Below are 21,200 nucleotides of genomic sequence, written 5' to 3'. Positions count from 1 at the left end.
TTGACAGACGGCAGACTCTTTTGAGGAATGTTCAACATGCAGAGTCCGTGTATTGTCCTGCAACTGCGGCATGTCTATCTCTGTCCTCTTCTCAACAGGTCCTTCTTGTTTCCTTTAATCAGTTGCTCTTTATTGATTTGAATTGTTTAGTGCTACTGGAGATTCAGTCTAACTTCTGCTCGGGCCCCTATGTGTTCAGTCTGTGCTGAGAGGATAAAAGTAATCTGGCATTTTACGGTGATTAAAGCCGGACATCAAGCTGAGCGACACTGTGCAAATTAGCCTCTAATTCGACCGTTAATAAGGTGGCTGAGTTCAGCGAGCCGTGTGATGCATGCAGACACGCCGTGCACCCGTTTTTATTACCACTTGGTGGCAGCGTTGTCATTTTTGTCCTCTTTAGTGCAGCCACCGTTTCCCCCTGTGAAGTTCTGTGAAATGTTCCATCTGGATGATTCATATTTTTGCAGACAGAGGGATTTTTTATTTTTTTTTATGGGAGGTGGAGGAATTTAGTAAAGACTGACTCCAGAGGTGGAGAGCAGCGTGATGGAAGAGATGTGAGGTGGTTGGAGCAATTGTGTCAGGCATCACCCTCCCTCACTCCTCTCAGTTAAGGAAGTCCTGCAAGGGACGTGCTACTTCCTGTTTTTTTCAGCCTGTGCTGTGTGGTTCTGTTTGGACCCTATTGCCTCTACCACAGCTGCAGCCCCCCATCCCTGATCCCCTGAGACTTTAGTTTTGAAAAGTGTGGTGCACAGGTGGCATTCTCAACCTCTAGATCCTGCGTCCCTCTTGACTCGGAGTGCCTCCCTATTTGCACGCTCTGGCCTTAAATAATAGGTTCAATGTGACATGTCGTCTACCATGACCGTCCCGTATGGCCACCACATTTTGACGCACTGCTGTGGCAATACAACAAAGGGAAAGGAAAACAAAGGGTTCAGCCTGGAAATTAGAGAAGCGAGAAGTTGTGTCATGTTGCTTTATGCTCTGCCAATTAAACAGGAAGAAAATCACTGTCTTGTGTGACACTAATTGCAGTATTTGAGTGGCCTGTTTCGCATCAAACCGACAACAATAAAAGATTCAGTAGTTTGAGTTGAGGACACATCTGTACACTCCCTTAGGGAAATAAGTAGATCAAAACCAGTTTTGCATTTGTTAACATGAAGGGGTCGAGGCCAGGAGTCATACATACCCATACTTTTTGCCTAAAATGCATAATATTGTGATTCATTATGTATCACTTTTTCTATTAAGGGGTCGACACTCATTTTGGTTCCTCTTGGTCTCCATGTCCAGTGCACATGTATGTGAACAGGCTGTGGCACATGATGTTCAATGTTACTTTTGAATCGGCCTTTAATTTAACGGTACTTTAATGGTTCGTGAGCTCTCTCTCTTTGTGTTTTTCCCTCTATTCGCACGTGAATCCACGGTTTTAGAAGTGCTGATGTATCCACCCAGAGCCCTGCATGCCCTCACCTTAAAACGCATGAGCACGGATCTCCACCCACTTACACAAACTCGGGGGTTAAAGGGACTGAAGGAAATCACCCAGCTCACCATGTTCCATAAATTAAGTGCACAGGATATCCTCTATGAGTGAACGCCCCGTAGTCCTCCTCCCACTACCCTCCCCGTATCTCACCTCATATTGTTCCTCAGATTATTGTTTCATAATGATAAGCGAGGGCGACCGTGAAAACAGCCAGCGACAGGGAGTTCAGGGCTCCGACTGCACCTTCAGTCCGCCCAAGGGAGGATTTGTGACGGGTGAAATTATTCAACATGATGGAGAGACGGGTCAAGCCAGGGGTGATGTAACAGAAATACATTCTCCGTGAAAGCTCATTCAGGAGATTGTTTACATGCAGCTTTATTTGTGGTCAGCAAGGTGCAAAGAGGAAATCAGTACGTGTCAAAAACTATACAGAGGCCAGAGTGTGGGAACTTCATGCACACAAGTGATACTTTTAATGCCTCAGTTTATGTCCATTATTATGCTATCATCGCCATATAAACGTTTGATAAATGCATTTTTCTGCAAAAGATGCATTCTTGTGACATAGTAATGTAATTATCTGGCCAGCATTTAACTCACCACCTTAATGTAACAGTTGTTGTTTTTTTAAGCGTCAAAAAGAAAATATATTGATAACAGTACTTTTATTAAATAAATCTAAACATTAAGTATTTTAGAAAGATATTTGTGACATTGGCTCTTCACCCGAAACTATTAATACAAAGGATTCATCAAAGACATACATTTTGCTCTCAAAATGCTGCACATGACACTAAGAATACATTTATTTTGATCTTATAGATAACGTAGAGATGTGTGAAAAGCTTCATCTATACTTTTGTCACCTCTCACATTCAAACGGACAGGAAACCAAATGTGCAAGCTCTAATCTTCACAGTGGCATCACCTCTGTAGGTGTGCAATTTGCATCACTCTTAGTCTTCTAAACGGGTTCTTACTGAAGGCCTGAGGTTCTACCCAGAACCAATTGTTCCCGGTGGAACCGTTAGCCCACAGAAGTGTTCTCTGCAGAACCCCTCGTTGGTGGTGCTGGATGGAGCCTTTCACAGATGGTTCTCAGTGTAACTCTTTATGCTGGTTTCTAGGTAGAACCCTCTAAAAGGGTTCTGCAATGAGGTCAAGTAGAAAAACCCTCTATGGTTCGAGTTAGCACCTTAAAATCTAAGAGTGTACAGATTAATGGTACACTTGGGTGTTTGCTTCCACCACAATATCACAGACTACACAGATTCCTGATACACATGACATTAGGGCTGAGTGTGACAATTCCCTGCATAGCAAATAAAATCCAAGTATTAAACCATTGCAGCGATAGTGCTGCCAGCGTAAGTTGTCCACACAGCTATTAGGCCAATTTAAAACGCTTACTATGGAAGAGTAGAGGATAATAGTTTTTCCAAAGAACTGCGAGTAGTGGGATTGATTGAATTGAGTTTAAGTAAGGCCTTATGTGCTACCCTTAATGAACTACCCCTCTGCCCCCCTCAGTCTCACTGTTCTGTCTTCAAACTATATATTGCTTTTATTGTCCCTTTATTCTTTCTTTGCATTTTTGCAGCGGCTTCACTGCCCCATCTAATTGCCCAATATTTCTGCCGTGACAGCGTGTTATTTGGCCTCTGCTACAATAAATGAGTTTACCCCACTAACATTCAGAGGTGTAATTTGGCCTCCTTCTTAGATAAGTAGGTCAAACTGATAATCTCTAAAAGGTGACATTTGAATAAATGCTGAAACCACACACATGAGCGCATTTTGGCAAACAAGCAACACTCAAATAGAGAGGTTGGTTTTGTGCAACTTCCTGCCAATAAATGTTTGTGGTTTTGCTGAATTCCTGTTTATCATAAACTGACCGAGCAACAAAGCCTAGAATCTTAGGTACATAGTAATGGCTCCTGTGTAAACTTCATATTAATATACTAAAACAAAGTGATAAAAAACTAATAAATTGCAAAAGCAATTGCAGGGACAGATTAAAACAACGTTGGAGCTATTTATACAGTGAAAATGGAAAGAAAAGAATTTAACAAGCTACAAAGTGAACAATAAACCCCACAAAGATGTGTCATCATGAATCACTAAATCTGACGGCCTTGTTGATGAAAACATGGAATTACTTAGGAAACAACAGCTTGTGTATTCTTTATTAGATTACACACTTTCACGCCCCAAATTGTTGCATTAACGAGGTACAAAACAAGCACAGCTCTGTCAGCAACACGGAGATATGGAGCTGAACGATTTTGGTAAAGCAGATTTATCCCACTATGCGAAGGCCTCTGTGTTTATGCTGCTATTTAAAGGGGCACTGAGACACACAAACGCACCCGCGTCCGCAGTCGCAGTCGCAGTCAAGTAACCACATGTGCACACACACACACACACACACACACACACACACACACACACACACACACACACACACACACACACACACACACACATACATGCATACACACACATACACGCGCTTCTCCAGATGTTGTTTTGGAGCCTTTTCTCATTCTGTCGCTCAGCTTTGCCTCGCAGCCACCAGCCCAGAGTGTGTATCCATGTTTAGATAAATACACAGGGAGGTGGGCGAGGTGTGTGTTTCACACGCCGTGTGTTTTGGTCTAATTGAGTACTACAGAGGCTTGTGGCATATGGTTTCCAGTGCAGCCTGCAACTTGGGCCTGCACAGGCGCAGAGAGGCCACACACACTTTGCAGTATTGTGTATATGTATATATATATACTGTATTAACTTTGTGAATTATTTAGGTTTGATTAGGTTTCAGATTAGTTTATGGTTGGGCTTAAAATAAATACGTAAACTATGTAAAACGTAAACAATATAACATAAGTATGAAAACACGTCACAAACATCACTAATGTTTCTTCAAAATAACTCTGAAAGTCTAATAATGGCGCGGCTGGACTTACATCGTAGTCACTTGAAAGCCTGTTGCGTAGGCATCGGACACCAAAGGGCCGTGACGAGGCCCTGGGAAATGAGAACGGGCCGATGCAGCATGTCAAAGTGCACCAACTCACATGAGCGAATGCATTTTCACGTGCTTTTTGAGGTGCACCATAAACACGCATGCACGCACAAACTCATTAAGTATAAATGCCCACACACAGCTGTCAGGGTGTGTGTGCTGCATGTTACAACATGCACTCAAAACTTAATTGCACAGCATAGGACAACAAGGGTCTCAGGGGACAGATAGTCTACCCAGTAAAGTTCTGCGATTGATAGATTTAGGATAGAATGAATGCAAATACTGAGCGTACACACACCACTGTGTGCGCCGCACTCTGTTCTTTATCCTAAGACGCCTTTGCAGCGGTTGTTGTATGAAATAACCAGACTGCAACGTAAACCCACAGTGTTATTCTGTGTTTGCATCGACCTCTCGGGTGTTAGGGTTAGGGGCCACTGGGTGGGCTTGGCATCGCATTAGTGCCCCTCAGAATGGAGCTTTTCATTCAAGTGGGATATTTCCCGAATGCTCACATGGCAGTAAAAGTGCCAGGCACTGGTGCTGCACCTTATTGCGTTCACCAAGGGTGAAATACTTAACGCGAGCTTCCTGTGGCCCTTGCTTTAGTTTTAAGTTTCCTTTGAGGGCTGATTGTGGACCAGTTTCTATTCACTCTTATGACCTTCACCATTAGTGTGTGAATGGTAAAGCAGACCTAGAATCAAGGGACAATTCATCACAAATCTCATCCCCGGTCACGGCTGGCTCCAAGCAGGAAGCTGTGAAAAGCCGCTCACTCATGACCAATCAGTAATTACAGCGATAGCATCACTACTTGTTCCTGTGGGATATTCACGGACAAGGAATACTATAGCACGTCCCACAGGGAGACAGTAGATGCGGTTAAATAAATGCAAATACCAACTTTGACATTTCATCACTTTTATATATATTGTTTCTCCGCCGACCCCCCGAAAGAACACTAAAACTCTAAATTGGCCACAGCAGCTCCATCAAACGCTGGCCTGTCGTCACGTCCACCTCCGAAAGAAGCAAAAGACGCTGGACTCGCCGGTCAGCTGTGTCCACCGAGCTCCAGTGTTCATGTTTCTCCTGATAATGCGACATCACAGAGGACGAGTTGGTGCACGAATCAACCCTCTGATTGCCCAGAGGCGCCGTCATATATATCCCTAATGTCAACTTTCTCCAGTAAGTCTCTCAGGTTTTTTTTTTTCCTGTCACAGGAAAGCAGCTCCCACAGAAGTGACTGCACTTTAATTAACACGTCAGCCGGTTTGTAGAGGTTGTTTACTCAAAAAGCCTCAAACTCTCACTTAAACTGCAGTTCCTCTGTGGCTGTGACAGAGTGAGACGGGCCTCTCTCGTGAGGGCCTTTTGAAGAGCCACAGCTGTAACAGAGGATCCTGTCTGATTGCAGGTTAACTCGGTTAAAGTGACTGTGTGACAGATTGTCCACTTTCACTGTCTGAAATCAGACCCCCAGAGCCACTTAGGTCGAAGAAGGGGAATGACGGGGTCTGTTGTCTGCGTGAATGCCTGCGCGTGCATGTATGGGGGGGGTGGGGGGTGGGGGGGGGGGGGGGGGGGGGGGGTGCGCAGGGGAAACACACACAGACACACGAGGGAGAAGGGGGAGTGTGTTTATAGCTGCAGGGAGGGGAGGAGAAGGGAGGAGGCTTGCCTTTCTCGCACTCTCTGAAGTCTGAATGCAGCGATATAGTAAAGTTAGTGGGCAGTCAGAAGAAATAAGTTGCTCCTTTTTTGAGAACAAGAGAGTTGTGAGCTCGGAGTTTCTCATTCACTCTGTTTTGGAATTTCTTCAGCATCAACAGGGAGCCCACTTGAACGTTGAAAGTTTTTGTGAAATTTCATGCTTGAAAAAATGTCCGATTCTGGAGTCAATCCACACTTGGAGGGGATTATTTCAGATTTCGAAGGTTTGTACTTTGTTTTCTGCATTCTTTCACTTTTTACATTATTGTTGAGAATTTATAGTGAGCAGCAACATCTGTCAGAAGCTTGTGAATGGTATTAATATTGAACAATATCTTTCCACTTTGTGTGTGTCTATGCCTGTGTGCTGTGCATGTGTGCTTGTTACAGTTAAAAACAGGGTGTTGAGCATACGCTAGCCAAGTCCCTGTAGCTTTAGTCTGCTATTGATTATACCCAAGTTACATCAATAATAGAAACAAACACAGCACTGACACCAAACTATTCCAACTCCGGAAAGCCCTCAGCAGAAAGCACTACGAGGGAGACAGTGGAAACCTCAGCGTTTAAGAGACAACATCTGTCGCACCTCCTCGTACAACATTCACAACTTTGTCTCTCTTCTGTTGGCTAAGCTGGTGTGGAGCTGGCATTAATTCCCTTTGTCCTCCTCTTCCTCTTCCTTCCCCTGTTCTTTCCTGTTCCTCCTCCGGTCAAACCGCGTCCCTCCAGCTGGTCTTTGGCCTGTTGCTCACTGTAAGACGTCATGGACATCAGAAATAAGTATAGATCCTCATCGGTATCCCGATTACTGGAAGTACTCTTTAAGCCGTACTTCTAGCAGGGTTTGACCAGTTCAGGTAGCACAACATCTGTCCAATAACCTGGTTGATTCATTTAATAATCAGTTGACTGTTTGCTCACTCAGTGAATTCATCTGCGTTGCCTTCATCTCTGTCTCATGTCTTACTGACATGCAAAGTTTCGATAAGCTAAAATATACCTTGTTGGGTTTTTAAATGCTACAAAATTGAATTGAAAAACCCTAATAATTGAAAAATGGAGGTGTGTCAGCTTGCTTATGCTTGTTTAGTTTGTGACTCTACTCTTTCATCTGATTATAATAATCAGACAAAGGTGTTCAGATTGAAGTTTTTAATGTGACAGTTTCAATGGCTGAAGTATTGCCTCAATCAGGTAAAGAGCAAATTCTACACAGAATAGAGATCTCTGTTTCAATCTTGTTACTGAGATCATCTGGTCTGACCTTATTTACATCAGTAGACAATGTTCACCTGTACTTCATTATGAACTGGTCAACTTGCCTGACTATTCCCATATTCATTTAAACTATTATTGTGGATATGTCTATGTAAAATCGTAGTTACTGTTATCCTCATGTGATCGCTCGTCGCGCCTTACCTCTCTCCAATGGTTGGCTTTTAGCCCTGCCTTTGAGTGTGGCAGTCTACAAAGGCTATAAACACTTAAGCCTTCAGTCGTGGTCGTACAACTAACCATACAAACTACTGGTCTATTTTGTAGGCAGAAAACATGGCAGAGCCTTTATTTTTTAATTGATGATTGTATTAGATCATATGCAGCAATCGTAACCTACACTTTTAGAAATAAAGTTTTTTTTTTTTTAAAGAACTCCTTTGGACCCCTTATTTCTAAGAGTGTATAGGACTCAGTCAGTGGTGGCCAAGCTGTGCAAGGTGTAGGGAATTTATGTTAACTAGCTTCTTCAAAATGACATTGAAAGGCAATAAATCCAAATGTTAGTCAGAGTAAAGTCAATACCAGGTTCCTCCCCATATGTTCTCTTATAATGTAGGATCAAAGATAGCATTCAGTAGATCCTACGTTCTACACACACAAAGCACCTGCTGTATCCAGTCCCTAATAGTGACCGCCACAATCTACCCCACCAGTAGATTATACTGGTCATTACAAACCATTCTAGTGTTTCCATTCGGAGCAGAAACGGCTATAGAGAGAGGCGCATGGCAAACACTTGACGGAGTAAATCCCCATTTGATCCCAGATCATTATGTTTTCCAGGACATTGCACTGCACTGTATCGCATGCTGAGGAGGAAATAGGCACAAAGAGGGAAAGGCAACAAAGAGGGAAAGGCAACGTAATTGGTGAGCACGCTTAAGATGTAATGTAATGCCTCCTGGATGGACTCGCGTGTGGGACGATTATGGAAAAGGGATGATAGAAACCACCATAACAACTACAATAAACAATATTTTGATTTTCCTGAAAGGTAGAAAATGTCTCTGTCTGCTGAATCTGAACGAGTGAGTCACCAGAGAATAAGCCCAGAATAAGCCCATATTTGTATATGCACAGAGACTTTGTAGAGTCGTACATGGGCTCCCGGTATGGTTGCCAACCTAAACTGAGCTTTGAGTCCAATCCAAGGTATTTTGCACTGATTATCTGCCTTAGAGTGCCATGTTGTTGTGGCAGAGTGGCACTTGGACACGGACGGGAAATGAACCTTGAAAATGGAAGAGAGTGCATGTGTGTGGTACAATTTGTAAACTTGGCAGAAAGGCCAGTGTGTTATTAAGTAGGTTATATTCGTAAATACAACACTTTCCTAACAGGCCTCAGTGGTCCTGTTTGTTCTAAGAAGTATATTAAACCAGAAAAAGCATGCAGGGCATTTCTAGTAGGACTGTGTCAGGCCAGTTGTGTAAAAGTAGGATTTTTGCAGACTGTTTGTCACACACAAACAAACACGCTGACTGACTCTCCAGATGTAGACTGAGGATATAAGCCTGCCGTTTTAGCTGACATTCTCCCGGCACCGCCGCTCCATCGTGGGCTGAGCGCAGCCGTTTGTTAACAAGTGTTAAGCCACTGACTTTACACCTTCACTGGTCACTGTTGTAAATCAATCTGTTCATGAAGTGGATAGTTAACCAGTGCGTGATCAAAGGGACAGAACAAGGCTTTGCCTGTCAAAGGTTGAGGCCTAAAGTGCCTGAAGCTGAGCACCAGGACAGCTATTCTGCAGCTGCCTGAATGACGTTGTGAATGTGTGCGTGCAACAATCCTCAATCATGGGTGAAATTGCCTCTTGCTTCTGGTTAGGATTGAGATCCTCCTGGCGCTTTAACATAACAGAAGAAAATGGAGGATTTTGACCTGCACCAATTTGACCTCTTTTACCAAACACCTCCACCACAACCCAGAATTCCTTTGTGTTGGACACAGGGTGTCGGCCAGTCCAGCAGGGAACCACGCAGTAAATCTGAAATGGTGAGCTGTGCCGATGCCGGTCAGCAGTAGTAAACCCAACCCCATGAGTGGGCAGCAAAGGGAAATGTGTGTTTGACAGTGTAGCATTAAGGTTTGGTCTGACCAAGCAAAAATACCGTAGTGTGGAATTATATCGCTCGTTGTTTGGCCTTGTCTTGTCAAATAATATGTTTTTCCTGGTTTGACCACATCGACTTGTATTCTACGGCTACTGACATCTCATAAACTCCACTGTGCTCAAACTGGTTTTGTGTAACCCATGTTTGACAGAGTAACTGTCTTAATTACTTGACTTATTGCCTGAGGCTAGAATTACCAGACCGATTAGGAGTTCAAGGCTGTGTCTAGTACAGTACATATTTTATTGATTAAATTCCTGGTGCAGTGGGTTTGTTGTTGCTACTGTAATGTATGTGCAGAGTTCACCTTCTAACAAAGTAATGAGGTTAAATTATTTGTGTTTACAATTGCGAAGTAGACAGAAAACAGAACTATGATTGTATTTTTAGAAAGACCTTTATTTTAAAATGTTCCCTGTTTTATAATGTTAATGCATAGTTGACACTTTGTTCATCTGTTTCACATTAAAAGCCTTCCAGCAGTTCAGGGGCACTTCACTTGGAAGGCTTTTATTGTGATACATCTGCAGGAAGCGTACGGATTCATTATTGGCAACTTCACGTCAATCATCAGAAGTAATTAATCGACAAACAGTATGTGAAAACGACGTCAAAGTGATTGAATGCATTTGATTGTTGTGTTGAGCTCAAATTATTTCCTTGTTTTTATTCACAGATGTTTTTTTTAACATTGACATCATCGTATAGGATGAATAATTTGGGTTATGATTATTAATTGTAATATCATGGTGTAATATAACTTTGCACTGGCCTGATCTTAAGTTCTTTTTGAGCTTGTCAGCCTGTCCCAGATGTTTCGATGAAATAACATGTGCATATATGTCTGTCTGGTCAAGTCCACACTGCTGATGCTTTTCCCTCTCAGAAACAGATGTGTAGAGTAAGGTATTTGGTCAAAAGACCATCAGTTAGAGAACACTATCACATAACTTGAAATTTTATCAGGAGTGGAACGTTGGCATAACTAATCTTTGTTAACTGCTGTCCGTCCCGTTTGCTCACTGTGCCTCTCTATCTCCAGTCTCTTTTCCCTCCTCTTCCTCCTGTCTCTCTGTTTGTTTTCCTCCCTCTAACTCTCGACTATCTCCCCTTCGTGCATCTGGGCTGAGATGATACTGAATGTTTTGCGTTCGTCGGTTGGGACGTCCTTGAGAGGAAAGTGATGACACTGATGATAAAGAGTTGGCCTAGCCTAACACCTGGGCTGCATTATGGGAGGAAGGACCATGAACCAAAGCGAAGATACAGCTGCCTCCATCTTTGTTTTTGTTGCGCCATAAACCCTTTGCTACATTGTGCTGTGCTGCATTATCTTCCCAAACGGGATGGCGTGAGATACCGGACACTGGGCGGTGATAGGTAGCGGTGGGACGTGGGGAGATGAGACTCCTGTTAATGAGAATCCTCCGAGGTGGACTCGACCTCTCGCTTCCAGCTCATAGTCTGGGAATGCTGTTTCACTGGGAACAATACTCATTCATCCATCTGTCAGTACCACACTCCTTCCTTCTTCTTCCTAATGCTCTGCGATCCCTATATACCTATGATATTCATGCAAAGAATATCCTGGATGGAAGTAAAAGACATGAAGAAGAAATACCCAGGAGACGGGAAGAAGCGTGATCCTTAAAAACATGGAGAATTGAGCGATCATCTGAGTGAGCGATGCCCTGAATGCCTTTTTTTTCCCCCCATTTCTCTATATTCCCAGACAAACATTAAAGCACAGAAAGATTCAAATTCATCTCTGCTCTTAAATCATGTACACTTGGCTGCACGGCCTCTAAATACAAACAAACGGCTTGAGAGGAAAGCACTCGAGTCCTCTGCTGTGGTCCCGCGCCTGTGGCCATATAATCACAAAGTAGCCAAGAACAGAAATACTAATCTAAGATCACTTAACAGGTCACTGGCAAAACAGCGCCTTGGCTCAGCTGTCTTATTTGGGCAAAAGCTTGTGAATAAGAATCCTGATACCCCCCCATGTTCAGCTTTGGTTCTCACAGCTCTTCTACAATGTAACAAAAGTCTACAGCAAGTGTCAGGAAGTGTTCCGGCTCTCAGAGGAGACTAGAATGAGCATCTCGCTCGTTACACAGTACAGTCTTAAAGGGCGCTTCGCAACCCCTCAGCTCCCTGAATCTGCAGACCAATTTTGGTCGACCCGACTTATTCACTGGCCGGAGTTGAAAGTGGCCACGGCCTTGGACTCCCTCACAGCAATCGTAAAACACAAGACCGAGGACAGCGGCGGTGAGAAGGACACAGTCCAGTGGCTATGTGGGTTCGGGCGCCAGCCTACAAATTGCAAGTTTATTGTGTATAATTCTTTTATGTGTATCCCTATCAAAGGATTGGATTTTAAAGCTGGTGCCTCACTGGATAATGAACTCTGTTCGCATCACAAGTTTAGCGCAGAAAATATGCGATGGGAGTGTGAGAAAATGATGTTCAAGTGGGTTTCTGACACAGGACTTTTATTTGTGCTTAGTGCGGGTCATCTCATGTGTTCCACACATAGGTACTTCTACATGTAAAGCTAGCCTTACAGCCTCAGCAACAGTCTCCTATAGTGCAAGAATGCCAAAAGATGAAAGGTAACGGCGCTCTAAGGTCTAGGTAGAGGGTGCAGGGGGAGCAGTGGAGGGGTTAAAGCCATATGCAACACAAATCCCCATAAACTCCAAGACGTGAGTGCAGATCCGTTTATTCCCGTGGTGAACAAGAATGTCCTCGGTGTGTTCGACTAACACGAAAACAGAATAATGCTTTGGCTCTAGCCTGAATTTTTGTTCGGGGCTAAATTGTATCAAATGTCCACTATGTTGGAATGAAGCAGCTTATAGCAGTAAATTATATTAGCGGTGCAGGCTGATGTGTGTGTGTGTGTGTGTGTGTGTGTGTGTGTGTGTGTGTGGAGATGGCTTTGATATGATTGTGTTGAGCGCCACATCCCCTTACAGAGTTTTTCACAGAGTGCAGTGGGGCTTGGGCCCCCAGTCCCCTCCCTGTGGGTGTAGTCGCTTAAAAATAAACACGAACACATTCCCGTGACACACACTTGCTTGTTTTTTTTTTTTTTCTTTTTTTTTTTTTTTTTTTACAAGCACTTTGAACAAAACTACATATAGATACATAAAGACGCGTGCACACGCATACGCACCGCAAGCCGCAAGCAGATCAAATAATCAGCACTGCGTTCCGGATTGCAGGAAACGGGAGATGCTCTTAAGGGTGTGCTTGAACGGACCGGTCTAACTAGTGTGTCATTATGATACCAGCTCCTGGCCATTCGCTTGGCACAGCAACTCCACGATGGGAGTCAAATTCAAGTTGACTTTGAGCCAGTGCACTCTTCCCAAGGGGTGATCCCATCCCGGAGTATCTTCATCTTGGACGATGCAGCTATTTTCCTCACGTCACGACTAACCGAGGGGAAGGATGTGCCTCTATCTCTGTGCTCGTGTTGCTCATACACAAGGAGACTTGGGACTTTTTTTGACTTTTTTTTGCCTAAACGCTTGCAGGGAACAATGCTTGGCTGATTGCGTGCATTGTAACATGTCGTGAAGCGCTTCGAATGGCCCTGTGTGAAACCCTAGAACTTTAGTTAGTAGTGCACCACACACACACACACACACACACACACACACACACACACACACACACACATGTTATGACAAAACAACACATAAATCGACTTAAACATGAAGGCTACTACGGTGCAGTGAAAAACCTGCTATTGGTGAGGGGGATGTAATAAAGTCACATAAGTATGGCTTAATGGCGGGTGCATGCTGTTTCCTTTGTGTTGCCAAACAAAATTGCCTCATAACCCCACCCTCAAACCTCAGGCGCTTCACTACAGTACTTGGATACTGTTCATAATGAGTTTTAGAAAAAAAATCACTTTGTTTACTTCTCAGTTAATTGATACAACCTTTTTGATGAATGTTTTATGATACTGTTCAGATTTACATGGTAACATGGTGACGTATTTTTGTGGGAGGAACACAGGTGGAGGCAGAATAATAAAATATAAAAATAAAAATAGTCTTCGGTTTTGTGCACCAGTGGATTTAAGTTGGAAATATTGTTATTTGCACTCCCCTACATTTATTTGGCAGCTGTAGTTACTCATTACTTTTCAGATAAAACCACTTAAGATCCTAAAAACTAATACTGCAATTCGTAATAATATATCAGTCGCAGGGGGATTTTTTATGTAGAACTAGTACTTTTACTTTTAATACTTGCGTGAAGAACATTTATTTGTAATTGAGAACTTGTTGGTATGTTCACCACTGTTTTTACCTAGTTGTAGTGCACTATTTTATTACGTCACAGTAATAATTACCAGTCATTTACCAGTCATTGAGTCTATGGCCCAAAAACTCAAAGGTATTCAATGCGCAATAATATAAAAGATAGAGAAGCAGAAAATCCTGATACTGGAGAAGCTGGAACCAGAGAATGTTTGGGATGTCTGTTTTAAAATAACTCACATGATAAATAAATTATCAAAATAGTTGCTGATCCATTTTCTGTCACTGAATCAACTAAGTTGTTTTCAGCGGTCAAATGACCCCACGACTGTGTTGTGTTTGTCCCTCACATGCAGCTCTGAAGAGGTCCTTTGAGGTGGAGGATGTCGACACCTCATCTCACTTGTCCCCCGGCTCCCGTCGGACAACCAGTTCCCCTCACCGCAACGCCATGTCTCCCACCAGCATCTACTACCGTGACCTGGGCACTGCCGCCCCGGCCTCCCCGGCCACCACCAACAACAACAACCTCAACTACACCCAACCCCGCTCCATCATGGGCGGAGGGGGCTCCAAGACGCCCGAGCCTGTGTCGCGGCGCTCCGAACTCTCCATCGACATCTCCTCTTCCTCCAGCAAGCAGGTGGATAACATCACCAGCCCTGCTTCCATGCGCTTCACGGCCAACAGCGCCCTGAAGCGCCCCGAAGTCCTGGGCCACTCCAAGACCCCCGAGATGAGCCACAAGAGGGAGGTCACTTTTGCCAAGACGCCTACCGATTCCCCAGTGATCCGCCGCAATGAGGGCAACTACAACAACAACGGCACCAGCCGGACCCCTGAGCAGAATCATGCTCGCAAGTTTGAGCCTCCTTGTCCCGGAGACGTCCGTAAGCCCGATATCAGCATCACCAGAGCTCCCCCAGAAAACAATGGTCACCACCTACCAGTGCACCACCCGCACCACCCGAATCCTCACCACAACACCATTGTTACCACCTTCCGCTGCTCCTCGCCTAGTCATGGACGTAAATCCCCCAACCCTGACAGTAAGTCTGTTTCATCATAATATACTAACCCACACTCCTTCCAGTCATATCCTCACACTGAAATACTGTCCTTTTTTGAGAACCTCAAAGTTGCCATGTGGAAACAAAAGTTACGATTGCATTCAGTGTACTAAAACACATTCTGTGTGTCCCTGAGTACGAACAAATGCATTGAATGCAATTCCTTCCCCATAGAATATGTGAAAAGCATTTTATATCCAGAGTTGTTTACATCTATGTCTACTAACTAGCAATGCTGTGTTGACGCATTACCGCCACCTGTTGATCAGTGAAATAAACGTGAAACAACGGGTGGGGATGTGCATCGTGTCAAGCTCACTCGTATCCTCAAGCAACAATACTCGTAGAAAAACAACTCCACAGGAAGTTTGGCGAAAAAATTATTCTGAGGGGTACTTGTTCACTTCCCATTGATCTTTAAGGCACTTTCTCTGTTTCGGTCCAGTTGGTGATTGTTACGACCCAGTTCTTAATCTTAATGTTCATTCATCAAATTCCTGTTGCTGCCGCTGGAAAGTAACCCTTTTTGATAAAAGAGCAACTTAGCCTAAAATATTGTTTATGATGACCGTCAATGGTTTTATACCTTGCTGCAGGGATGCAGAGGTGTAGTCAGGGGAGTGTCAGTACACTGATGGTCACAGGTGTCACATAACACACTGATGACCAGCAGGTTAGTCTTTCCACTGAGTGGAAAGTCCTACAGCTCGCGGCAAAAAGCATGCAACCTAGCAATGACGCAAATCCTAGTAATATGCTGTCTAATAAAAGGTCATCATACATAGAATATTGGGCCGTTGTTTAACAATGTAGCTGCCTTCAGATGGCACTTCTTTCTTTAACGAAGGATGAAGAATTAAATAACTGGGTTTTTTTAGGCCAACATTTTGACGTTGATGTAATAATGCATACAAATCAAGTTCAGGGGACCTAAAGACAAACTTACAACAAATTAGAAATACATTAATGTACTTAAATCAGTCACTGATGCATCCCTGTGACCTTGACTTGCCTGCTTAATGTGATGACTAGTTCTTTTTGTAAGTGTTTTTAATTTTCTGTGTGTAGACACAGCAACAAACAACTTTATCATAAATAGCCACTTTCTGTACTTGGGTACACTGCGGCTATCTCAAGTTTATACCATACGTTTCTATACTGTAGCTTGGTTATTTTGCTATTTAATTGTATACTTTCTGGGACATTTGTTTTTGATGATTAAGGATTAGCTTGTGTTTCTAGAATGTTAGCTGCGATCCAGTCTGTTCATACATTATTTCATCTGGATCTCTTGTGGAATCTCAGGAGGTTGTTGGCTTGTTGTGTATAAGCTGAATCAGAGAATTTTAGCATCGCAGTGCTTTGGTGCTGTGATTTAGCTCTCCAGCCTGTATGATTGCTTCAGCACAGACTTATCAGTTCGATGTGACGCTGTCATCAGTGGGAAAGCTATCTTGAACTCAAAAACATTTTTTTTTACTACATTTAATTATGTGTGAAGGAAGGGGAAACGTTTCACTCTTGACTGAATGTTATTCTACATTCAAACCCCACTGGGTAAAAAAAATGTCACATTTTCCAGATTACATTTCATTTTGACTTTCATTCATTATTTTTTTTCATATCTTCCTGCTCCTTCTCCACTCACACTGAGGTAACAGACTAACCCCAGTATCAGATCTCTCACTAAGAGAAAGGTCAGTAACAGGAGCAGCTTCTTGATTAGTCTGATGTCAGCATGTCTGTCGGTAACATAAGTGTCCGTGTCCTTGAAGGCCTGTCTGTCGGTAGAAAAAGCAGACTGTATGTCTGTATTTGTGGTTATCCACGTCTGTTCTTAATACAGCATTGGAGCCGACGTGGTTTTCGTTATGTGATGAAAGCCTGACCTTGGCGGCACAGGAACAGTAGTATGGTAGTTAATAGTAAGTAGTGCTACAGTTGCAGTAAAGCCATATGGGTAGATAAATGACTGTAATGTAGATTTCTGTACACAGGGTTGAAGCAGTTCCTCTGATGCTCCTTGTGACACGCTACAACATACAGAAGAGTAGTGTAATATACAGCATTCAAAGCATTAATATAGCAGCAAACAACTGTTTGCAATATGTAACAATATAGTGTAGTAAAGTCTACCTGAGCAGAGAATTCTCTCCCTCAGCATGTGTGTTGTAATCCGAGCTTCTCCTTGCTTTGTTGACACAGCCGGGCTGGCCGTGCATGCTTTTAGTGCATGTTTGTGCCTGTGAACGTGCCCCACTGGCTAGATGCTTAGCACTGAAGTCATAAAGCAGTTACAGCTGACAACGTACTTAGCGCTATCAGTGCTGTTAGCACTGTTAGCTGTGAGCCGCCGGCTCAACCGTCGCCGTGTAGAGAGCCGTTGAGAGACAATAGGAATGCTTCAAATTGGGGGAGTTTAGAACTGTTCTAAAATGTTTTTAAGTTTACCAGGTAGTTTGTCTCACATTATGCATAACAATATTCAAGCAAAATATAGATTTTTATCATTTCATCATTTTATGAAACTGACAAAAACTGACACAACATTGACATATCAACTTTGACGTGGTGAACTGGTTATCTTCGGTTGCTTATTTACACATCCAACAGTTAAAGAGCGTCATAATCGTCCGTTTTGAGTTGTGTTTTTTGCCACCATGCAAATCTAAATCCAATATTCGCTCTCTTTTAGCTTTGTTTTTGGTCTCAACCAACTCCTGAGGGAAACTCTTTAGCTGCTAAATGCTGCACTATGTTTGCTGTGTTGAGCATGTAATGTACACTGGGTCTTTCACTGAAAACAGCTGACTATTGTGACCAAAGATGACGCTATGAGAGCGGTTAGAGTGAACCTAAACAGTAAAGTTGCAGATCGGAAAGTTAAACAATGAGTGGAAATTCATCATAAAGCTGCCGAGGGGAGCTGATTGGATGAATCAGCATCCCATGTCAATATTAACCATCTTGTCAAGTACTTCATATAATTACATATAATATAATTAGCTCTTGATGTAACGTAATGATGGTGCTGTCGTATTGATTTTGCCCATTTTATGTGATATATTCCTGGTTTGTTCTTTAGACCGATGAAATACTTCACTTTGTCACTAGTTGATGCTTGTAGTCACATTTCCCACATTATATTCACTGTGTCAGTGTATCTGTGCTTCAGCGTTTCATGTGTTCCATAATGTTTCTTTGTCAAATAACTATAAATATCCGGTCTAATTCTGTGCTGAAGGTTTAACATGGTTCTCTTCTAGCTCATGGGGGTGGTCGCCACTTATTTGTCCACAGAGAGAGGCCCTGGTAGGGGTCTAAATGAAGGGTGACCAGCCTGGAGGGCCTAGAGGCTCAGACTGGGCCCACCCTGCTCTGCCCTAACAAATCATCAAGACAGCTGAAGCTAACAGAAAAGCACTTATAGTAGCACTGCAATCACAGTTTTGAAATCATTTTAATTTCTAGTATTACATATTAAATGGAAAATATAAAACTTCAGTCAAAGTTATATCTGAGGCATTAAAACACATTGTTCTCAAGGTATGTGGGGAAAATGATAATTTGCTCTATTTTCTTCAATTGCGTTGAAAAACGCATGTTTTTATTATTTTTCCAAATGGCTGTCACCTGTGTCTTTGGGAGTCTATTAAATGCACTGCTTTCCTGCCCATTCAGTTTTTCCAGGAGGAAATGACATCACACATCATTCGTGCACACACACAAAGGCACACAGAGTATCCTGTGCTTCCTTCCGTGTTCTGTCAGCGGGATTGTTTCCCATGCTGAGTGACCTCACCGCAGCGTGCTTCCTCTCTCAGGGGCCATGTGATCTAAGTCAGTCAGCTTCCTAGCAAATATCCCCCCTGTACTTTGATCACGGCATCGCAGAGAGTGAGTTACACGGGTGTGTTTGTGCAAAAGGTCAACATTAAAAGGATTGTAGAGCCGAACTGCATTTTTTGTAAGATCACTGACAGACGAGCAAATACGTCATGTTTTGTAGCTTGGTGCCCTGAGTCAGCGGAGGTCACGCACAAACACAGACACAAAGACTAACCGCCTAACAATTAGTCGATTAGACGACGGACATAATCGATTTAATTGAGCACACATGACAAATTTCTTCTTATTCCCGCTCCTCTCATGTAACGATTTGATGCTTTTCTCTTGTTCAAACTAAATATCTTTGGGATTTGGACTGTTGTTAGGACGGAGCAAGACATTTGAAGATGAATTAATTCATTTGCTGAAACATCTAACGTTAATGCTATTCATTCTCAGCAAGTTGACACAAAAGAGAATTTCATTTGGGTACAAAAACAATGCGGAGGTCAACAACAAAAAACTAAATTCAGTATGCAAATCGTGTGAGTTTAGTTGCCCTGACTTGGGACTTGACTCATGACTTGAGAGACTTGACAATGACTTGGTCCCACCTCTGGTATACAGTATAACCCCTTTAATCTACGGTTTGGTGGATCCATCATTGTAAGCTTGTGTTTTACAGACATAAGTATTGCCCAAAGCATTTGCATTTTAGTCAAGACAATTGGTCTGCTCTGCTGTGTTCAGCAGCTGCGTTGTCCCTGTTTTTAGTCGGTTCACTCTTACTTGGCCATTAAAGCTGATTCTGATTCGACGAGGAATGTTATCTTGACAGGCAGGTCTGCTGTTCATCAATCCATCGAACACCACAGAAAGAATTCTATCTGACATCCAAGCATAGACCAACTGTGGTCAGAAATAGCCTTTTCTTATCACTTTTCAGACCAGATTTCACATTTGAGAATCTTTGTTCAACCTTTGTGTTGTTCTTCACGTGTAGGAACCTAGCCGATGTTAGGACAGAAATTAATATAGGGCTGGAACTAACAATTATTTCTGTAATTTTCTAATTAATCTGCTGCTTCTTATCTCAATTGATTACTTTGTCCATAAGACGTCAGTAAATAGTGAAAAATGTTGCCTGTTATCCTTTCAAACAGCTCATGGTAGTGTCTTCTTTTATCCATTCAACCATGAGTCCAAACCCCAAAGACTTTCAGTTTACTATCATAAATGACAAGAAAATCATAAAATGCTCACATTTGAGAAGCTGGAACCGAGTGAATAGGCATTAAAAACGATTTCAGAATCTCAGAATAGTTGGTGATTCACATTCTATCTTTCAACCAATTGACTCAGTCTCGATTAATATTGACATTGAGAAAATGACTCGGCGCTTATCATTTTTGACATTGTAAAGACAAATACTTGTTTTGATTTTAACACCAAAGATGGACTTCTTCTCTTTTACTGTTACTAGATTTAGACAGAGAGCTTGACCATTAATGGCGCAGCTATCAGTGGGCTGATGGGACTGGTGGGTCATCATTGGGGTCACATAGCCTCATTTATCAACTCCTTCAGTGTTTTTTTGTGGATATGGGGAAGAAAAAGATGTCCATCTCAGCTGGATTACTGTTACAGCACTAAAGAAAATAGAAAGGAAGTCAGGGCTACAATAAAGGCAACTTGTCCCGTGTTCCTGTTGTGTGATGGTAAAGAACAAAAGAGAAATCCTGATCTCAATAAAGCCAGATTATGTACGCTGAACTGGAATTTGTCTTGATATTGCCTAAATAAACAGATTATCTTGCAGCACATTTGTTTTCCTAATTGAGGTGTAGTCATTATGGAGGAAAGAGCAAGTGAAGCCATTTGTCTTTTATTTGGATTGACCTTCTGAAAATGGGGAGGTGGGGACAGCGGAGGGCAGTGGGCGATTTGTCTCTGCCGGTCTCATAGGTCAGGAAAGGACACACACACACACACACACACACACACACACACACACACACCTTCATCTCAAATTTTTTATCTTACTTTTGTTGTCTCTCATCGACACACCTACACAGGCACGCACACACACACACACACACACACACACACACACACACACACACACACACACACACACACACACACACACACACACACACAGACATACATCCAGCCTCAGGCGAAGGCATATCCGAGGTCAATCCTCACTCGGTGTAATTAATCTGCACTGATCCCAGACCACTATTCAGCGTGACCTGTTGGCTAATTACCCAGAAAATAAAGGGGGAGAGAGAGGCTAAGAAAAGGAAAGAGAGATTTTTTCTTGTGATAGGGAACTGCTGCTGACTGAGAATAACATTG

The 21,200-nt window shown here is 42.8% G+C and overlaps 1 protein-coding gene across 4 annotated transcripts in view; it reads left to right on the top strand.

The window, feature by feature from the left end:
• Positions 1-21,200, top strand: part of LOC137884726 (septin-9-like) — a 77,371-nt gene that overhangs the window by 16,239 nt on the left and 39,932 nt on the right. For 2 of the 4 annotated variants that reach the window (XM_068726694.1, XM_068726693.1), the window contains exon 2: positions 14,298-14,990. The exons of 1 other annotated variant lie outside the window; for it this stretch is intronic. In XM_068726694.1, the coding sequence (XP_068582795.1) occupies positions 14,298-14,990 (693 nt within the window). Of the gene's footprint in view, positions 1-6,220; positions 6,482-14,297; positions 14,991-21,200 lie in introns of those variants that run through there. One more of the 4 variants, XM_068726692.1, reaches the window with a different exon arrangement.

Source organism: Cebidichthys violaceus, unplaced genomic scaffold (genome assembly GCF_023349555.1).
Source record: "Cebidichthys violaceus isolate CVI_PGR_0920_01 unplaced genomic scaffold, fCebVio1.0.p SCAF_4, whole genome shotgun sequence".
In the NCBI taxonomy this organism is placed as follows: Eukaryota; Metazoa; Chordata; class Actinopteri; order Perciformes; family Stichaeidae; genus Cebidichthys; species Cebidichthys violaceus.
Note: the sequence above shows the minus strand (reverse complement) of the source record. Positions and strands in the feature narration are given on the sequence as shown.